The sequence below is a fragment of the Branchiostoma floridae genome, chromosome 1 (genome assembly GCF_000003815.2).
Source record: "Branchiostoma floridae strain S238N-H82 chromosome 1, Bfl_VNyyK, whole genome shotgun sequence".
Lineage (NCBI taxonomy): Eukaryota > Metazoa > Chordata > Leptocardii > Amphioxiformes > Branchiostomatidae > Branchiostoma > Branchiostoma floridae.
Genome location: NC_049979.1, coordinates 27,653,239 through 27,674,491, shown reverse-complemented (window position 1 = coordinate 27,674,491; position 21,253 = coordinate 27,653,239). Strand labels below are relative to the sequence as shown.

General features: G+C 39.0%; 1 protein-coding gene across 1 annotated transcript in view; it reads left to right on the top strand.

Moving 5' to 3' along the window:
- LOC118419221 (ryanodine receptor 3-like) overlaps window positions 1-21,253 on the top strand; it is a 129,206-nt gene that overhangs the window by 73,689 nt on the left and 34,264 nt on the right. Inside the window, exons 80-100 of the mRNA XM_035825574.1 lie at window positions 848-978; window positions 1,549-1,693; window positions 1,871-1,933; window positions 2,343-2,458; window positions 3,021-3,196; window positions 4,683-4,753; window positions 4,969-5,056; window positions 5,310-5,432; window positions 5,907-6,032; window positions 6,629-6,676; window positions 7,440-7,499; window positions 8,232-8,240; window positions 9,039-9,179; window positions 9,735-9,847; window positions 10,827-10,920; window positions 11,055-11,164; window positions 11,779-11,830; window positions 11,935-12,009; window positions 12,301-12,400; window positions 20,373-20,471; window positions 21,164-21,239. Of these exons, the coding sequence (XP_035681467.1) occupies window positions 848-978; window positions 1,549-1,693; window positions 1,871-1,933; window positions 2,343-2,458; window positions 3,021-3,196; window positions 4,683-4,753; window positions 4,969-5,056; window positions 5,310-5,432; window positions 5,907-6,032; window positions 6,629-6,676; window positions 7,440-7,499; window positions 8,232-8,240; window positions 9,039-9,179; window positions 9,735-9,847; window positions 10,827-10,920; window positions 11,055-11,164; window positions 11,779-11,830; window positions 11,935-12,009; window positions 12,301-12,400; window positions 20,373-20,471; window positions 21,164-21,239 (2,016 nt within the window). The remainder of the gene's footprint in view (window positions 1-847; window positions 979-1,548; window positions 1,694-1,870; window positions 1,934-2,342; window positions 2,459-3,020; window positions 3,197-4,682; window positions 4,754-4,968; window positions 5,057-5,309; window positions 5,433-5,906; window positions 6,033-6,628; window positions 6,677-7,439; window positions 7,500-8,231; window positions 8,241-9,038; window positions 9,180-9,734; window positions 9,848-10,826; window positions 10,921-11,054; window positions 11,165-11,778; window positions 11,831-11,934; window positions 12,010-12,300; window positions 12,401-20,372; window positions 20,472-21,163; window positions 21,240-21,253) is intronic.

The following is a 21,253-nucleotide window of genomic DNA, read 5'->3' as shown; positions in this document are numbered from 1 at the left end:
TTCCCAAAACAGCTTGTTTTCTCCTCAAAGGCTCTAGATGCCTTTGTAGGGAAACAAGTTTTGGGGCCTTTTTTGGAAAATATGCACATGCCAATGGAAACATGAATTTCTACAGCTCAGGACAGTAACCAATTACAGAAAGTATTGCAGTAACTAATATCAGACTCTTTAGAAATAAAAAATAAAGGAAAATAAAGCTACCTGTAAGTGCTACATGGGTACAATTTTTTGCTTAAATTTTCATCCCCGTAATGCATAAGTTGATGTTAAATGTATTGTAGCAAAATTGTCATGGATGTTTGGTTGTAATGTGGTTGTGTCCTCAAAACTATGATACCTGTACACATATTTTCAACCTTGAGGCAATATCAGATGAAGACGTATACATTTTGTATTGTCTCTCAAATACAAAAGTGTAAAATATTTATCAAAAAGTTTGTGTTGAAATTGGTAAAATAATACATTTAGTGACAATACAAAAAATGTGGACAGACTAGTCAAGTCATAATCATTGACAATGACTTTAATTCCATCAATCAACGTACCAAATTTAGTAGTAATAAATGCACATGTAGGGATCATCTTTGGGATTTAATTATCCTTCAAAATTCTAGACCACTCTGTTGTAATAGGCAAAAAAATGATTTAATAGAGTAGATGATAAATTAAAAAAAATAAAAACCAACATGTTTGGATGTAAGAAATTTGATTTAGTTGAAAATCCTAATGAAAAGAGTTTTAGACAGTTGGCAAACATGTTATAGTTTGCTTAAGCATGATATTGTGAGGGTGGTTGGCACACTGAGTTATTACTGTTTAGTAAGTGTTACTGTTCCCCCCTGAATAGGAACCGCCCTGCCCTCGGTGCCTGCCTGGCTGCCTTCTCTAGTGCCTTCCCAGTGGCCTTCCTGGAACACGAGTACAACACTATCAACAAGGACTGCATCTTTGCAGACAACGAGCAGATCGCCAAGCTGGGTATGTTGGACAGAGATTAGCTCACTTAAGTCTGCTTTCCGGGATAGTAATGGTCCCCTCCCATTAGATGTTTGGCGTGTCTTCTGAGCGAGATTCAATCAGGCTAAGCACACATCTTTAGCATCCATCCTTTAAGATCCCTCCCAACACAACATACTTAGGCAAAATAGGAACAGTAAAAATTATCTAACATTAGGATATCCACCATTAACCAAATGACTCTACAAAATTTTGGTAACGAAAAGAAATTGTTTTAGAGTATTTGCCCACGCTACATGTACATGCATGCTGAATTTCAGGACATTTTGCGCCAAAAGGTACTGGCCATTTCCGTTTTCGTTTGCTAGTAGGAAAGATGTGGAAGTAATAATAGCAGCGGGTTAGTCTACTGTTGTATGTATGAACTTTAAGGTACTTTTTGTACTCATTGTAGCCATGCATGCACATAAAAAGGAATGTATTTCAGAGTCATCTTGTAGAGAAATTCTGAATATTTTAACCTTAACCTTCTATTTCAAAGGCTAGAAATAGCAATTGGTCAATGCTGATCTGGTGTTTGTATATCGGCAGGCTTACCTAGCTCTGCTCAGGAGATCTGGCCAGACATGCCCACCTTCCAACAACTGGTGGACCAGATCACACAGCTGGCCAACTCGGAGTCTGCATACGAGGAAGCTCCACACATCATCGAAGTCATTCTGCCAATGTTGTGCAGGTAAGTTACTAAGGGACTTCCAGCCTTATTGTTTCACAATGTCTGTTTCCTATACTACTGGACACCCTGAACTCTGTAGACATGATGCTGTCCTCAGTGCTGAATTCTCTGTTGTTCTGAAATATCACACAGTCATAGGTACAGACAATGACATTGTATGCCTCTTTGTTAATACAGCTACCTGTCACTGTGGTGGGACCATGGGCCCAGCAACATGGCCAACAAGGGAGTTGCTGAGGAGTGAGTCTGTTCCTTTGTTATCCTATTATGAACTCTGTAAATCTATAAGTAAATGATGACTAATTCACTTATTGTACTCAGACTGTCCCCATTCCTCACTCCTGTGTCAAAGTGTACCTTCATGTGGGTTTAAGATTACAGGCCTTGCTTTTCCATTCCTTATGCGCTTGTAATAAGAGAAGAGTTTTGAGTAGCTACACAATAAGGATATGACAGAAACGTGCATGCCATGCAGGTAAAATGTTGCAACATGTTTTTTGATGGATATACAGAAATTCACTTGTAGTTTGTTTCTTGCTTAATTTCTTGCTTCAGACTAGGCCATGTAGAAAGCCCTCATTTCCCTACAAGAAACATCTTTTTAGAACTCATTTCTCATTTTAAAAGCTCTATGCTTTTGTTTTTACAGTATGTTGACCACTGGTGTCAGCAACAAACAGATGAATGAAGTTCTGGGCAGCGTGCTGAAGCTGATCCGTAACAACCTGGGCCTGCCTGAAGCCAGCTGGATGAAAAGAGTTGCAAGTATGTTTACAAAATGAAGTACTTGGTGCAAAGAAAGACATTGGAACCAATGGAAAAAGTTTGGTAGCTTGTAGAATCAAGGAATGGGTACAATATGATTGTCACATATATGTAGTATAGAAGACAACACTGTATATTCCATTATTTCTGTAACACCCGAGGTATCAGCCCAACCGGGGGCATGATTGACTGAAGTACAGAGGGCGATCTAAACCATAGATAAGCTTGGAGAAAGGGTGATGTGGAGTACTTTTACCCACCTGAAAAACACAAATTTTACTGTGAAATGGCCCAGATATTGATCAAATTTGGTGTCCTTAAACAAAAATGACAACAGCAGTTCCTACATCAGAATCCAGTATTTGAATTTTCGACAGAGGCGCACTTGCCGCATGGTAAGTGATTTTGAATGTTCTATGGAAGCCCATGTGATACAAGGAGAACTCTACAGAACACATGTATCAACCTAATCCAGAACACCCAGGTCCTGTATATTGAACGTTATAATGGCCCAAGTATAACATAAATGACTAATACATTGATTGTAACTGTTCCACTTCAGACTGCACCCAGCCAATCATCGGCTGTGCAGGTACAGAACTGCTGGGCAGCCACTTCCTCCCTGTACTGGAGGAGCTGAAGAAGAAGGCTCAGCAGATAGAGTACACAGAGGAGCTGCTGAAGCTGGAGTGGAAGGCTGGGACAGACCTGTCCGAGGAAGAACTGGCCATGCTTGAGGTACCAACATTTGGGAATGCTTGAAAATGGATGGTAGTGGCTCATGGTAAAAAAGCCTAAAGCTGCTTTCTAGTTCAGTCTTGTGATGATATAAGATCAAGGTGGCTAGAATGTTTCCATTTTTATAATGTCATGTGAGTAAAATTGCTTTGAAAGGATAGTTGTCAAATGTCATGTTGTACATATTGTCATGTTGTACATATCGTAAAAGCCATGTGGATTGTAGAGTGCAGAATGGATTGCTTTGTACATGTAAAGTACTGGAACTAAGACATAAAAAAATGTCTGTCGTATGCGTATGCTGTCTAGTGAACGTCTGGTCAGTGACTTTCATCCGATCGTTCTTGGCTCCCAGTGAAAGTCCTAGACTCAGACTTCTCTTTCAGTATTTCTGCATCCATGTGTGTTGGCCAGAAAAAGCAGCGCCACAAGAAGAAAGGGCACCATCACGAGCATGAGCATGCATGTGACAGTGACACGTGGCAGCGTAGATGGACTAAGTATTATGAACTTATGCAGGTTCGTCTGTTGCCCTTGGCCTTGTAATGAGTGTGGCCAGGATGATGGGAGGCTGTCTGACTTGGTTTCACCTTGCTTTGCTGTCATACCTTATGTAGTAGGCTATATGAGCTTTTACTGTCACACCTTATTTAGTAGACTATAAGAGCTCTCCATGGGTTCTAATAGGCTTACATGTACTTGCTTTGCTGTACATAACGCTGTAGTCTGTGACTGTGTCGTGCACAAAGAGACTGTGTTGCCACTCTACAGAGCTTTCATATAGTCATGTGTTGTACTTAAAATTGCTTCTCAGCCTATTGCTATATCTATTGCCCTTCTGTCAGCATTCCTCAAACTATACAGCTCTATTGTTTGCTCTAATCCTCATTTTCCATGGTATGAATGTTGAGAAAACATTTATATTGTAGGGATGATGTTAAGAGTGGTCAAGTTTATGTTACCACAGTTGAATTATAGAACAGTACATTAAATTTTATGGCTAGGGCTAGTAAGGTGTCTTTCTTTAGCGCTAAGTCATTAGACTAAAGACTTACTTTGATTGAAAATTGGCTTTTCTGCTATAGGCTTGAGCATGTGTTTAGATATAGGACAGTCAGTAATTTTACTTCCGGAGGTGAACAATCTTCCTTTCAATGTTTTGGATGGAGCTTTGACTTGGAAGTATTATTTGATTCAAACTAAAGCTCTGCCAAACTTCAATGTAATGATTAAATCAAGAAAACGTATATGTTACAAAAGTCACTTTTTTCAGATTTGTTTCGTTATTTTTCACATTCCGTTCAGTCACACTAGGATAAATCTGTACTCTTAAAAATATTCAAGAGCTTCATGTACCATCATGTATTTGATTTAGCCAAAGGATGGAATATCATATCATACAATTCATGTGATCTTGATATGTACAGTGGGCATACGAGCTTTGTTGTTAACATCCATGCCTTTGTTGCAATATTGTTTTTTGCAGGACTACCAGATGTTAGCCAGGGACTTGTATGCCTTCTACCCTCTCCTCATAAGATTTGTGGACCTCAACAGGTAAAGTTATCACTATCCTTGCTTATTGAGAGCCCATATCATATATTGCGGTTTGTGAGAAATAAACTGAATGACCTTATTTAGGTACAAATATAGCATTAAGTTAGAGCAAAATAGGACACAATGTACACGGTCAAGCATTTGGGAAACTCTTGAGTAACCTGAGAATCATTATCCTCATAGTTCTGTTCTGTTACTTGTTGTTTTGTCTCCAGACAAGCATGGCTGAAGGTCCCATCTCCTGAGGCAAACACTCTCTTCAAACTAACAGCTGATGTCTTCCTCATCTGGGCCAAATCAGCCGTGAGTGGTCAAACTTAATTTGATAATAATTTTTATCCATAATTGAAAGTTAGGACGATGTTAGGACGAAAGTTAGGACGACAGTTTTACGATGTTGCAAGTCTGCGGAATCAGCACTTTGAGCTGCGCCTGAAATGTTGGCGATGTTAAAGTATCACACTTTTCAGGCTCAAACTTCTGTCAGGTCTAGGTCTATGTTTTATCAGTACCAAACTAGATTCCTCTGTGTTTGACCACTATTGTATCAATACAGGCCTTCCGGAGAGAAGAGCAGAATTATGTGGTCCAAAATGAAATTGACCTGAAGGCCTTCCTGGCTGGCACCAGCGGCAAGAGACCCACTGCAGGAATGTTCAACAAAAGAAAAAGGGGAAAGGTAAAATTGTTTTCTGCTTCTTTGTCCTTACCTGCATTATAGTTGCAACTTTTTAATTTGCTTCATTACTGTAACAGCTTAATTTCAACCGATGCCGTTTTGTGGATGTTTGATTTAGCTTATAAAGCTAGAGAGGAAACATGACATTTTTAACTTTAACGTAATCTCCAGGTCGTTGTGGGGACAAAGTAGACATACGCAAAAAAAATAGTGTCACTGGCGAAAAGTACTGGATAGTAGTTGAAACGTCTGACCGTTTCCAAAACCATATCCAGTTGCTCGAGTAAATATTTTTTGGCGTATCTCATTACCTGGATGTCTAACCTACATCGACAGACATAAAGATATATATGTATTGAGAGAGAGAGCTGTCTCCACTCTCGTGATATAGTTATATCTCTTGACATAGTTAGTCTCAAAGTGTAAAATTTAATATCAATTAATATCAGTATTCCCATGATTGTTTTTTGGCAGGATCTGTACTCTCACAGCACCAGCCTGGTGGTGGCTGCTCTCAAACGTCTCATCCCAGTAGGCCTGAACGACTTTGGGGCCAGGGAGCAGGACCTTGTCCAACAAGCCAAGCTGAGATATCTCATGGTAGGATCATTATGATCATGGTTCTTCACATTGTACATGAAGTAGAGTTCCACCACTTCATACCTTGCCGTCACTACTTATGCCAAATGATGTCAATCTTCATGACTGATGCATTCTAAACGTTCCTCTTTGATTATGGAAATGAGGTCCTCATGTGAAAGAATTGTATGTGATGGCCATCATTCTTCTTCCCAAATAACAGAATTCATACAAAGTAAGTCTTGTCGTAACAAAGAAGGCACTTCCTACATTTCCTTATTAAGAATACAAATATGGTGCTGGTTTGCATAATTCATGTTTAGCGATATTCACTTTCACAATCCAAATGCTGCAAGTATGAAATTCCTGCCATTTACCGTTTATGAACTTACTGTATTCTCTTGTTGATTATTCCGATCTTCATTTGCATAATCTACTTTTTTTAATATTGTACTGCATTATGTTTTTGCTTCCCATTTCAGCATTTCTTTGCTGTAATATTCTTAGTATTTCGTTTGTTTTGTTTATAAGATTGTTTCGTAGCAACATTTCACTGTTTTGTGCTTTGTTTATGTATCACCCATTGAGCTTGTTTCACCTCATTTGTTCATCCTTAGTTGGAAGCTCCACCCGGCAGTGTGACAGACCTTCTGAAAAAGGAGGTAGCAAGTATTTTCTCCATAAGCAACCAACTACATTTTTTCTTCACCTAGCATCTTGTCATGACACCTCTACTAAATTCTGTGTGCTGCTTCCATCACCACTTGTTTATGATTGAAACTAAAGATGTGTACAAGCTATATGTAGAAGAAGACTGTTGGCACATTCAACATGCTTGCATGCTCCACATATGTGCCAAGCATTATAATTAATGGCCCTAGCCATGGGGCAATCAACGCCTCCTTTTGCTTGTATCAAAATGTTTTATTTTCAATTTTAATGAATATATACTGCAACAGTACTGGAACTATACATGTAGATTTGTGTGCTCTACTAATTTACCCCACTTTTCACTTTACCATCAAAATATTACAGGAGAGTTTACTAGCAATCCTGTGCCTTACTTTCAAGAATAAGTCCTTTGTCTCTTGACTTGATATGTTTGTTTGTGTGTTTTGTTCTTATAATTAGGGCATGTATATGTAATTCCTATCAGAACCATCTGTAAAAATGGTCACCACAAATTATTTGCAAGGTAGAAATATCTTGATTTAATGCCAGCTACAAACTGAGAAAAGAGAGTCAGCAATCAATGTGATATATATGATGAAAGGATAGACCACAAGCAAAATAAGCATTTCTTTTGACTGTTGGGTGTCAGAAAAGAAGGGCATGTACTTGGGCATGTACTTTGTCACCTTTACAATGTTTTTGAATGCAAGACTTGTTTGAATCGGTGCAAAGGGGAAGATTCCTTTTGTGTTACAGAAAGATTCTGATGTGGAGGTGAAAGACTACCTGAAAAACAACATGGCTATTCTAGAGAAGGTAAGCACTAGTCTTCTGATTTTAAGATTGATTATAAGTAGCAATATGCAATGTATTTGGGGTCGGGATAGTAGATTCCGAATTATTTTTCCTTACATATTGTGCACTTCAACACGTGCATGTTCACTTTTGAAATATTAATGACGTGCTATTTTTGAAGTCACCGTTAAAAGTGTTTGGTCTTGTTGAGATTGAACCATCTGTTCCATCTTGGATGATCTCTAGTGATTTGTGCTACATTTTGACTTGTTATCAATGCAAGTTACAAACTTTAAGATATTGCTGTATATATGATGGTGGTTTAGTAAAGAATTACTCTAACCCACTTACAGAAATGATAAGAAACTGAAGTTAAACATGCTAAAAGCTACCTAATGGTATCTGTGCACATTGTATATGACATGGCAATTGCACATATTAAGTTTCATCTCATTGAACTTTTCTTCAAAGTCAAGGTACAGAAACCCAATGATCGTTCTGTATTCAACTGCCTCCGCTGCCACATGTTGGTACACCTTAGCAGCTGTTGAGAGTTGCAAATTGCGATCTATGGAAATATGTACAATTTGTAACTGTAACTAGAAGTGGATCGGCGATTCCTTATTGAACCACTCTCACATATACACAAGTACTTGTACATGTATGCATCCCGAGGAGTACCACAATAGTTTTTATGCTACTTGTATTCCTGGTTTATCTTATTGTTGTTCTGATGTGTTTTCTGTTTAACAGAGAATGCAGGCAAGTTACCTGTCAAAAGAATTGCATGTGGTTTGAGTTTGCATTTTCAGTTCAGTAAGTTAATGCTACTTCTCTACTGTACCTTGAGCTGATCGATCGACATTTGTACTGGGTCCCGGTGACACTCGCATGAATTTTTTTATCAGAAATTGATACAGTATTTCTCGTCTTACCTGCAATATCCTGAGCTGCATTTGGATCTTTGCATATTTTACTTGCAAGAGGCTTGCTTGGGTTGTCTGTTAGGTCACAAGAAATGTATGTCGCAAATGTTTACGTTTCGTGGGACATGATTTTACCTTTTGCATGTCACCATACAATGCCACAGGACTGAGAAAGTGGTGCCACTTCTTTGATAGAGAGTATATTTTGATTTTTTTTTCTTGGCTCCACAAAGATCAGTACCACAAAAGACCAAGATTAATACCACTTAGTCATATTATGGCTATGCTGTCAGCTTCAAAACTTAGTGAGAATATACATTTTTTTTCTACACTGGTAACATAAAACACCACAGCTAGAGAGGGTTTTGTTGTCTCTTTAAGTCAGTGGTAGTTCTTGCTAGGTTGCAAGTTGCAATACCAGCATTGAAATCTAGAAATTGACTAAATGGAACCCAGTTGAGTTACCAAACTCTGAATTTATGGTAAACTGATAAGCAATTTCTATATTTTTTTACCTGCACTTCTAGCTCCCTGTCAAAGCTCAGCCAGTGGTGTTACAAACAGCCAGCTATTCCTTTTTCCTACTTTAAGTATTGATGTTCTTGTAATGACTTCCTCCTGTGGTTTTGTATAGTCCTCTGATGACCCAAGCTACCAGTGGCAAAGAGAGCTGTACGCCAACCTACCACACAAACTTGGCGTCGCTGATCTGACCAACGATGAGATCATTGACAAGGTGCAGGAGGTTGCGCAGGTCATATACAAACTACACAAGGTAGGCAATGAATCTTCTGTTGTTGTTTTTTTTCTTGGCTAAGGTACACACAGTTAAAAATTCAAAAGATGCTATTGTCAAAGTCAGATGCCTACTTTATTTGAGGGTATTGCATGGATAGATGGGAAAAGGATAGAATAAATTATAGAAAATAGCCCATTTCATGGGTACCCCAGACCAAAACTAAATTTCGTTTTATATTTGACCTCTTCTAGAATTGGAGAGGCAACCCTAAGCTTGCAAAAATAGACTGGTCCAAAATTATGTTTTGCCCAAGTTTTGACTATTGTAATGTCACTACTGTCCCAAATCAACTTTTCTCAGTTTTTTCTACCATTCAAGAATGAACTTTTCTATATCATGCAATTTAAATTTTAGACAATAAAAGTCACTGATTGCAGTCTCTATCTCAGTGGAATTGCTCATTTTACTGGTAAAAAGTCAAAGCTTTTGAAAAAAGTTTGAACTCTGTAACGTTATGTACATGTGTATGTGTACATATATGCCATATATATGTATTATATACGTAAGTTACTTCTGTTATTGCATGGTTAGTTTGAGCATCCCGAGGGCACAGGTCGCACCATCTGGAACAAGTTGGTGTCCACCCAGAGAAAGAGGGCCGTCATGAGCTGCTTCCGGATGGCCCCTATGCACAGACTCCCCGAGTATGTACTCTACACATCTGTGTGTACATGTACCACCTGTGTGTGCCCTGCCCTAGTCCTGTCCCTCTGCTCTCTGTCTGTATACTTTCTGTCACTGTTTCTTTGTCACGGCTTCTCTCACTGTAGTTTGAGCACCCAGAAAGCATGAAAGGGTGGACCAAGCTGGTGTCCACTCAGCGGAAGAGGGCCGTCATGGGCTGTTTCAGGATGGCCCCCATGCACAGGCTACCTCAGTATGTACCAGCTACAACAGGCTTCGAGTGCTAAAGATGAACTATCTCTGCTTCTGTGTGCCACTACGTTCTGTCCAAGTACACGCATACCCCAAATTTCTGTAGCAGTCTTAATTTTCCACCTCGGCACATAGAGTAAAGCTATATTAACACTTCATCTTTTGCAGTCTATGCCTCACTTTTTCACTTTTAAACATGCAACATAAGATTCTCAGATGGCAAAAGATATCCATTCTACTTCGTCTAATGTTTCATGTTATCAGTCTTATTACATTAACAGTGCTTTGCTACTGTCTGTGTCATAGCTGTGTTGTAATGTACAGTGTATAGTCTGAGTCGAGACATTTAGTTAAAAATCTGTCAACTGAATAATGTACTCAAAGGTGTTAAAGTGTATATGGTAACTTTAATTTATGTGGGATTTTAGTATATTGGTAGATGCTGAATTTTGTATTTCGTTTAAGTTAAAAACAGTATCATGAAGAAAACACATGATCAGAACTTGTAGGAAGTCTCTTATACACTCGACCTTTATTTTGTCAAGGATGTGCAATTTATATTTATAGAAAGCATGTTAGATTAATGTGGGTATAGTATTCTGATTTTTATACCAGGTCTTGTACTAAGTTTTAACCGACTGTAACTTTTACATAGTATGCTAGTTTTGTGGCTAGTTGGTGACAGCTGGTTCTGACTTGCATGTACATGTAAGTCTACAATAACCCTTCTACAACACTGCCTTTCAGACATCAGGCAATCAACCTCTTCTTACACTCATACATGGACAAGTGGCTGGGCAGTGAGGAGGCAGCTACAGCAAACATCATAGAAGAACTCACAGTAAGACAATCTACATTGTTGGATGACGATGAGATACTGTTAATGGCTCTTTATTTCTTAATCCAACCAAAACTATGTGCATGTGAAGAGAAATGTGGTGTTGACACACTTGTTTTTTTGTGTGCTCTTAACAGAAGGAGATTGATGAAGCGGAGGGTGAAGGAGGGGAGGATGAAGCACCCAAACCTGACCCTCTCCACCAGCTCATCAGCTGCTTCAACAGGGCAGCCGCTGAACAACAAGAGTAGGTTGACTTCTAGAAGTTTTGTTCCCCATTAGTGATGGTCGACATGATAAGAAAATACCAAAAATGCCCCAGGTGCTGAATCACACACCAACAAGACTGGTGCCCCTGTCTCTGGTGCTGAATAACACACCAACAAGACTGGTGCCCCTGTCTCTGGTGCTGAATAACACACCAACAAGACTGGTGCCCCTGTCTCTGGTGCTGAATCACACACCAACAAGACTGGTGCCCCTGTCCCTGGTGCTGAATAACACCAACAAGACTGGTGCCCCTGTCCCTGGTGCTGAATCACACACCAACAAGACTGGTGCCCCTGTCTCTGGTGCTGAATAACACACCAACAAGACTGGTGCCCCTGTCTCTGGTGCTGAATAACACACCAACAAGACTGGTGCCCCTGTCTCTGGTGCTGAATCACACACCAACAAGACTGGTGCCCCTGTCTCTGGTGCTGAATAACACACCAACAAGACTGGTGCCCCTGTCCCTGGTGCTGAATGACACCTATATTTTGCAGTAAAGGGTGACAAACCAATATATACATAATTACCTACTATATTACTGCATTCATCGTCTTAGAACAAGAACTCATCCTGAAATAATTATTTCAGGGCACTGGATGAAGACTTCCTCTACATGTGCTATGCTGACATCATGGGCAAGGTATGACAGCAGTTTTCCACTTTTTCCTGTAAAGAATTGACTTGTATTTTGTGTATATATCAATGTGATACCCAATATGTACCTAACTGTTGTATTCCTTGTAGAGTTGTAGTGGAGAAGAAGAGGGAGAAGAAGAGGAAGGTGGAGAGGAAGAGGAGGGTGAAGGCCCTACATTTGAGGTGTTACTTGACTTTCTAGTTCTGTCAATATTCTTTCCAATGTCATGCTGTTAGCATTGTCAATGAACGAGATCTACCTTCTTGTTCAAAACAAAAAGTTTCATCATGTAAAAATTAAGATACTATAATCCTTTTGCAACTAGTGAAGAATATTATCTTCATTAAAAGTGTTATTTCTTTTTACAGAGCATCTAAGATTTCAGTACCATGGTAAGATACCAATAATATCGTATGTTAGAAAGCAAAAGCTAGCAAATTAGTATCATGTTTTCTTTGTTGTAAAAACTCCAGGAACAAGAAATGGCCAGTAGACAGTTGCTGAATGAACAGTGCAGACTTTCAGAGCGGGGAGCAGCAGAAATGGTCCTACTTACCATTAGTGCCAGCAAAGGTAAGTAATATGACATGCAAAAAATTGGAATTTTATTGTTTCATGACAAGTTATTATATAACATGCTAGGCACTGTTATTGAGGGGTCTCAGGCTATGTTGATTTGATTTTTTGGATGACATACTCAGGCAACCCCAAATCTCCCAAGCATGCGAATGGAAAAAGTTTGTCCAAAAAGTTGCCTGAATTATGAAATCTAATTGGTTAGGAACGAATGACTACAAAATGCAGCATGTTACCAAACAAGAGGTTCTGATTTTTTCACTTTTCTTTCTGAACTTTGGCAGTTTACGTCATTAATATTTGTTTCCAATGTTCTTTAACACTTTATAGCATGTATTGACTTTTTTACAGTTGCTTCGAAGAAGTTACAGTGTGGTTAAAAACTTTTTTTCAAATGTACAAAAATTGACATATAATCAAATCAACATGGCCTCACTGGAAACATTATATGATGAAAGTGTAAGGTAAAAGAATCAAAGAAGCTCCATCTTAAGATTGGAATTCCGTTTTTCCCATTTTGAAATGTGCTAATATTTTCAATATAAAAGCACTTGGTGCAAAGTCTTTACATATGATTGACAAGTATGATGTACAGTTGTGAAATATGATAACAACTTTCATGAATATTCATTTTGAAAATTTTCTTCCTGCAGGAATTCCTGCAGGAATTCCTGCAGGAAGCGTTTTTCCTGCAGGAATTCCTGCAGGAAGCGTTTTTCCTGCAGGAATGCTGCAGGCATTCCTGCAGAAATTCCTGCAGGAGAAAGGTAAATTCCTGCAGGAAGAATGTTTCCTGCAGGAATTTCTGCAGGAATGGCCTTGACAATGACAGGAAGCATTCTTTATGCATTTAATTTTGTTTTGAAACTGTTAAACAATGCATTAGATTTCATTAGATGTTTCAGACTTGACTTTAACTATGTATATAAAACAGATATATAATGGAGACATTTTTTATTGTTTTGTTTTCCTAGTTTTATTGACTGTTGCTGGAGATGCCTGGCATTAGAAATAACTGACCTATGAATGAACTTCACTTCAAGAAAATGCATTTCCTTCAGTGGCTACTCATATTTTTCAGAAGTACAGAAGCTTGGGCATGGTTACTTCTTTCATTTTTTTCTTTGATTCTTTAACATCACCACTTAGGGTTTATTAGTATCTAAGCCAATTTGATTGTACATGTAGGTGCAAGTCAGGAACATAAACACAAAATTCATAAATTTCATGACAGGCCTAAGCTTCCCTTAAAAGTATAAATTCAATTATTGTAAATTGCACATGTACTGTAAGGGTAGGGTGCCCTAATAGGATAATCATTGGAGTCCATAAGAAAAGTACTGTACAATGAAAGTACAGTACTTTTAGTTACATGTTGTGTAAAAACCTTTATCCTATTATCAGTGCCAACCTGATGAAATTATTTTCGGAACTTCCAGTAACTATTTACTGAATTCTAAACTGTAGTAAATCAAATGATACATTCAGTTGGTGGAAAAGTAGATGACATGAACCGCCTTGTTTGCCATGCTGATAGCTGGTGTTTGGGTTATAGAAACCAACCACTGGCGGCTTTATCTCATGATGCACCCCTCAGGGTAAAACATTGATCCTTTATTAGCATATAGCCAGGTGGCATTCACCAGTCATATCTTATGTTAGTTATGACACTGTAACACAATATTAGAAGTGTCCCGAGCCGGGTGCGTGGACACCTAGAAATTCATTAAACACTGGTGCTAAATGAATCTTATTTTTTAGGTTTTTGATACCTACTGGACAGCTGTGTTTAATGAAGTTCTAAGTGCCCAATAGAAAATAATAATCAACCGTCACCAGATCAGATCAGATCACAGAACATTGATAGAACAATGAGAACAACACCCTGTCCTCATCTGGAACTCTTTACATGCTCTAAAATCCTTGAGATTGGGACAAAGGCCTTTTTATCACAAGAGTGTGATATTATCACCTCCCCTCCCCTTTCTCACCTATCTTTAGAGAAGTCATTATATAATCTCCTTTGCACCTACATGAAGGTGTTTAAAGCCAGCAACAACAATGCGTGTATTGATTTATATTATAATGACAGGTAATTAGAGACTGAAGTGAATGGTAGCTGCCTTATTCAGTGCCTCCACTGGTGTATAGAACAGGTCAGTATTTAACACTGCATAGAAGACTAAAGTTTACCCAAAGAGGTTTAACTACCTTGTAGATCACCAAGGAGTTTAGAATTCTCTGATCTCACTGACCTAACCTAGGTTTTACAGCAACCTTGGAATAGATATAATTTTTTACTATTTGCCTTTCAATTGGTAATCTTTTACTCTTGTCTTGACTACCTTAGGTCTCTTGTTTAAGCAAGGGGCTTTTATCTTGGTTTCAGACAAAAAGTTCCTGATGATGGGTTTGAAGGCTGATACTGATAGCCAGAATAAAGCTACCATTCCAGAATGGCTATCAGTATCACATCAAAATATATACCACAGGCCTTCTACTCTTCAAAATCAACCAGGAAAGTTTGCCAACACGGAGGGTATTGATATGTAAAATTTGGGGTCCTGGAGTATCTTGCAAATACAAGCAATTTTTGTACTATAGAGCCAGGCGTTGAAAAGCAGAAAGGCCCACAAAATAACAACAAACTTTTTGATAACCAAACTTATTGATAACCTGGGCTTTAACTGGTCCAAAGAACCATTATCTTTTTGACTATTAATAAACTTGAAGCCCGCTATGAAGCTGTTTACCAGTATGATTCATTATAAGCCAGAAGGCCGACATAACCGCATTCCTCTGGAACAAAGAATTTGCCAATACTGTAACTTGAATAAGATAGAGGATGAGTGTCACTTTATTGTTTACTGTACTTTATACAACAACAAAAGAAACGTCCTCTTTGAAAATATACAAGATATGTTCCCTATTTCCAATACTTGAATACCACGGAAAAAAATTCATATTTCTCATGCAATTAGATCAACCATACATTATTGATTCCATCTGTACTTATATTTATAACTGTTTTAAGAGGTGAGAAGAAGTTGAACTTGTAAATACTGGAATGTATTAGTATTTGTAGAGGTGACAAGATACCTTTTTTTTAATCAAAATTGTACATTATCACTAGCGCTACAATCTGTACTTAGCTTGTTTGAGCACAAATGTACAATCAAGGTCACTGATTCATTATATAGAAACAACAGGCAAAAGTTTGTTCCAGAGATTATTTGTAGTTTCCAAATCCTATTACATGGGCCTGTATATAAGGCAGTCACTTTCCTCTTTTTGGTAATTATGCACATTGTTATGCAGGTTCAAAGGAGGTCAGTTATTGTTAAGGCATGCTTCCCAATTAGCAAGTTGAATTAGCAAGTCCCACAGGGACTGTCCCAAAGCACTGGATGGAAAGATTCAGAACACCTCCCTGAGATCAAGGAGGTTGCTCCTTGCTGAGATATTTCTATACTGAACTGCTTTTGAGCCAGATTAGAACTAGAAGAACTTCAAAATTGCAGAAACCTGAAAATTCACTTCTGGGATAGATTACAGGATTCGAATGGTTAAACCAGATCGGCAAATTAAGGTAAAAGCTCCTTGATCTCACCAACTTGATCTGGCCCTCTTTCAACCTCCTTGATCTGGCTCAACACTTTTGTTTTGAACTGCCAACTAATGGAAATCTTAGAATTCAGAAAAATGGTAAATTAGGTAGTGCTCTGCATTGCACTTTAGCCAACCTCTCACTTTACATAATATAATATAATATTATATACCATTGAAGCTTGGATCCAGGTTACATCCAGGTATGTGACGTCATACTTTGTGGCGTCACCCAGGAAAATAAAAGTTTTTAGATAATAATCTTATATTTAGGCCATGTTTCTGAATCAAAAATTTTTTTGAAACAGGATGTGTTTGAAGGCACTTGAAAGGCCATGAAAGAATGTAGCTTCTTACAGTTGCATAAGATAGTATTGTCAGCCTGCAAGATCCGCTTGGAGATTCTGATCATGATAGACAAAGAAGCACAGTGCAAATGACACAGTGGGGTTCGGAGGACACCAACTGACTAGTCTAATTAGTCTGTTCTGTCAACTTTTAGCTTGAGTGGTAAATGTGTTGGGTTCATGAGCTGGCGGGCCCAGGTTAAAATCCTGGGAGCCAGGCACAAATTTTTCTCTTGTGTTTCAGAAGTGTAAGGTTGTGAAGGACGTTGCACTTCTGTGAGGGCCTGCATGCCTTTTTCCGTTAAGTGTTACGAGCCATTTTAATTTACCGTTAATCGTTACCGACCCACTCTAATTCACCGTTAAGCGTTATCGGTATATTCTTCGTGAAGCGTATTGGTCGTTTTAATTCCACGTTAATCGTTACTTGTTATCCCGAATTCACCGTTAAGCATTACCAAGAAATTCTTCGTAACAAGTTATACCCACGAAGTCAAATGCCAGATAGAGCCCCTGAAAATGCAGGAAATGGTGTTTCAAAGGGTCCAGATTTCAAAATTTCTCTGAGCCTCCCAGCCGCTTCGGGTAAAAATATGTTGCGGAAGCGTCGCCCCTCCCCCTCCCAAAAAACCTTTTCACTCAAACAGATTTCAGTGTCCAACTTAGCATAGTTTCCGGCAAAATTTTCTCATCGAATGCAGAAAATGAGGTTTCTACAGACCTCCCTTGCAACGGCTTGTGGCTTTGGTGCTCACGACGACCTGGTGAAAACAAAATTTTCTCTTTAATAAAATGTCATTTGATTTACCTTCGTTGGCCAGCAAAATTTGTCCTTCAAAATGCAGTAAATGGCGTTTCAGACGGTCCAGACTTTTAAATTTCCCCGGACTTGTCTGGCAATTTCTCGTGCCGTCCGAGCTTGAAATGGTAAAAATATGTCGGAGGCCGGAGGTCAATTGCTACAACCATGTGTAATTTTGATGAAAATTTCATTATTCTGTCAGCAAAATTTGCCGGAAAATGCAGGAAATAGCATTTCAGAGGGCCATGATTTTAAAAAATTTCCCAGGGAGCATACCCCCTACCCCCATACGATGCGTTGCGCCTTCGGCGCTCCATGTGCTGAAAATTTTGTCAGCAATAGTCCCCCCCAGCCTACAAGAAACTTGCTGTTGCCGCCTCTGGTGGGAGCACTGACCCAGGGAAGCAAACGTCATAGACACAGCAGACATTGTCCCTGTCATTCCTCCGGGCTCTGGGCACCTTTTCCTTCTCACAATGCCATTAGTCTGATATTTTCAACCATCGAGGTAACCTAGTTTAGCGCCGTACAAAGAGGAACGAACGTCAATGTTTACTGTCATGCTTTGTAACCCCTCCTGAATTTACCGTTAAGCATTACCGGGCCTCCTGAATTCACCGTTAAGCGTTACCAAGAACCCCCCATGCAGACCCTCTTCTGTGTCAGTGGGAAAGGTCACATTACCATGCATCCCTTTTTCTGAACTGAACTGGTTTTAGCCTTGGTACCAGTTTGCATCATAAGGCAAAATACAAACTGTTTAAAACTGTCTTGTTTTTTTTGCATCACAGGGCTTGAAAGTCATTTTTGCATGCACCTTAGGCTGAGTAGCCTGTGTTTACACAATCTAGCGCTGGCTGGGGTTAATGACCCCTCCTAGGGCAGCAGCAATACTATAGGGCCGGCCGCTAGGAGCGCGATTTTAGTCAGGCTAGTAGCCTCCTTCACCGGCCTCTCTGGGAAGCGGGGGGGGCCGAAAAAAAAGCCGAACTCGTCTAGCCCGTACAAGCTTACCGGTGTATATTCCTTTCCTGGCATATTTTGTGTCCTTTGTTATTAACCAAGGAGCTTTATCTGTCACTCAAGAAAGGGTTCGATATCTGGTGTGGCTACCAGTGAAACAACCAGAGGGGCGAGTAGAACAGAAAAAACAACATCCCAACTCCCAGGATTCAAACCAGCAGCCGGATCACAAATCCAGTACGCTACCGCTGTCGCCACAAAAGCTCAGAGCTCCTTAGCAAGGACGGTAGGAACTACTTGAACCCACTGTTACACTAGTTGGGCAAAAGCAAACTTTTTTTGGGTCTTCATCCTGCACCAGGTTTTTTGGGAAGCAGTCATAGTCACTGTGCAACAGTGGTATCAAACGACCAAATGACCAACTTTGAAAGTAGCCCCCCCAACTAGAAGCAGTCCAGCTTTTATTTTCGAGCACTCGGGTCTGATTTTACCATGGTCATTACTGACAGAAGGGGGTCTGATAGCGAGCAGTTGTTTAATGTAACGCAGCTTGAAGGGCAAATTGAGCAAGGCACAGCTGGATTGGAAATTTATTACCTTATTATAAGTGGAGTCCACAATTACCATCAAATTTTCACAAAACTTCAAGAAAAATTATTCATAGTTTACCTTTAAATTGACAAAGACAACCTTGATTTACCCTTTAGGTTTAACCATTTCATATTTAAATAGATTAGTGTAAAAGTGAACTTAGGTTTCTGAAATTCTGTAATTCTTCAGTCTGTAATTTCTTGTAATAGTGTACCCCCAAGTTCCAGGATTCTTTCTGAAGGCCTTAGGTCCTCAGCACTACAGGTAGCCAGGATGTTTGGACCTGGGGAATAATTAGTCCTTTGATAATTGATAATTGGACACCAGCATCCTTTGCATATCTATAGAACAATAGCTGACCTTACTTTGAACCCGCATTACAATAGCGCATACTTACTTGAATTTTCAACAAGAGGAAGCAAGCCCCTGGCTTTCTTAGGCCCAATTTTAAACTTTATGAAATATTCTCTGGAACCAAGGAGCTTGGTTAATCTTATGAGTGGTCAAAATATGACCAACCAGATCAAACAAATCTCAAGTTGCTGACCAAGGAGCTTTCATTCTTTGCCACGTTCAACTTGGTACTGCATTATTTTACAAGATATCATATCATTGCATGCATGGAAGGAGCATTCGAATAGAGCAGTTTTCATTTGATGAAAACACCCATGTGTGAACAGCCGTAATGGCTCTGTCGGCACAACTGTTGAACATGTCATGGGCAACTTGGAACCCATTCAAATGAAAAAATACAAGTGAGTTAAATGAGGAATCCGATTAAAGCTTTCTGTTGGATTAAAAAAATGCGTTCACATTTAATCGGATTAAACTCAAACTTGCGACCACGACCACCCTGAGTCGGGCACACGTCGTGCTTCCAAAATGTTGCCAGACTACCTCATAATTTTGAAGGATTTAGTGACATTGATATTATATATGATAACTGTTGAGAAATTGGCTGGCTTTTGATGCGTCGACAGTCAACAAGAACATGGCGCTTGTGAGGTCATACAGGTTGAACTGGGGGTAGAAATGTTGTGCGGGGTGTGATTATACTCTACATTTAACTGTAGTACAAAATGTAAATGTATATGTTGAAAAAGTTGCATGAATAGGAGAAACTACTACTAAAACGTTTGTTGCATACTTTTTTGCCGGTGTGTAGCACTCCTATCTTAGTGTCATTGATTTAGATATGAATTATAAGGCCATTCCTGCAGAAATTCCTGCAGGAAACATTCTTCCTGCAGGAATTTACCTTTCTCCTGCAGGAATTTCTGCAGGAATGCCTGCAGCATTCCTGCAGGAAAAACGCTTCCTGCAGGAATTCCTGCAGGAAAAACGCTTCCTGCAGGAATTCCTGCAGGAATTCCTGCAGGAAGAAAATTTTCAAAATGAATATTCATGAAAGTTATTATCATATTTCACAACTGTGCATCATACTTGTCAATCATATGTAAAGACTTTGCACCAAGTGCTTTTATATTGAAAATATTAGCACATTTCAAAATGGGAAAAACGGAATTCCAATCTTAAGATGGAGCTTCTTATCAAGAAATCATAAATGGAACTTAAGTGAAAAGTGAACAGGGGGTGTAGTATTTGAAGAACGGAATAATCTGCTTTGAAGTTTTTTTCAACAAGTGCTATAATTTTCCAGGTGAATGCAGTCCTATGATGGTAAAGACTCTTGAACTTGGAATCTCCCTGTTGTCAGGAGGCAATGAAGATGTTCAGAAGGTAATGCCCATTGACATCAGTAGTTATCAATTTTCGTCACTTTTATCTGAAACATACTGTGACAATATTGACTATCATTGTTTTGTATATAGGATAATTTTTCCTGACTGAAAATTAAATTGTAGATAATGACACAAGGAGATTGACTTGATCATATTAACCACATGTCCATTTTTATCATATGCCTAGCAAGTGATTGGTTAATTACTTAGTCAATGTAATATATGACACATTGTATGTTGAAATCAATTTTCAATGATATTGTAAACTTAAAAGTTTCTAAAACCTAGTAAAAATGGTGTGCATGATTTTCTACATTCTTGAGTAAATGTTATGTATATACAATCTTGTAAGTACTTCTACACTGTCACAATATACATGTATTATGTAATGTATGTTCTTTTTATACTGTCACGATATAATGTTCTTCTACATACTGTCTCCTTACCTTTCGTACAGAATAATGTGAGTCTTTTGCAGGAACAGAGACTTGGACACCCCAAGTCTTACTCTGCTGTAGTTATTTTTTTACCTTGCATTACTCTGTATGAAATGTATTGGAGAGTTGTAATTATGAAGAATGTCAATCTGGCAAGTGGAACACTGGGGAGAACATGGTCCCTAAGGGCTTGTCCACCCCCACCCCTGGAGTGGAGAAGCCCCTAGGGACCACAGTTTTCCCTGATGTTCAGCTGCTTTCTTCTCTGGTAGAAAATGTACAACATCTGCAAGAGAAGAAAGACGTTGGCTTCTTCCAGAGTATAGCAGGACTAATGTCCAAGTGCAAGTATGTCTCTTCAG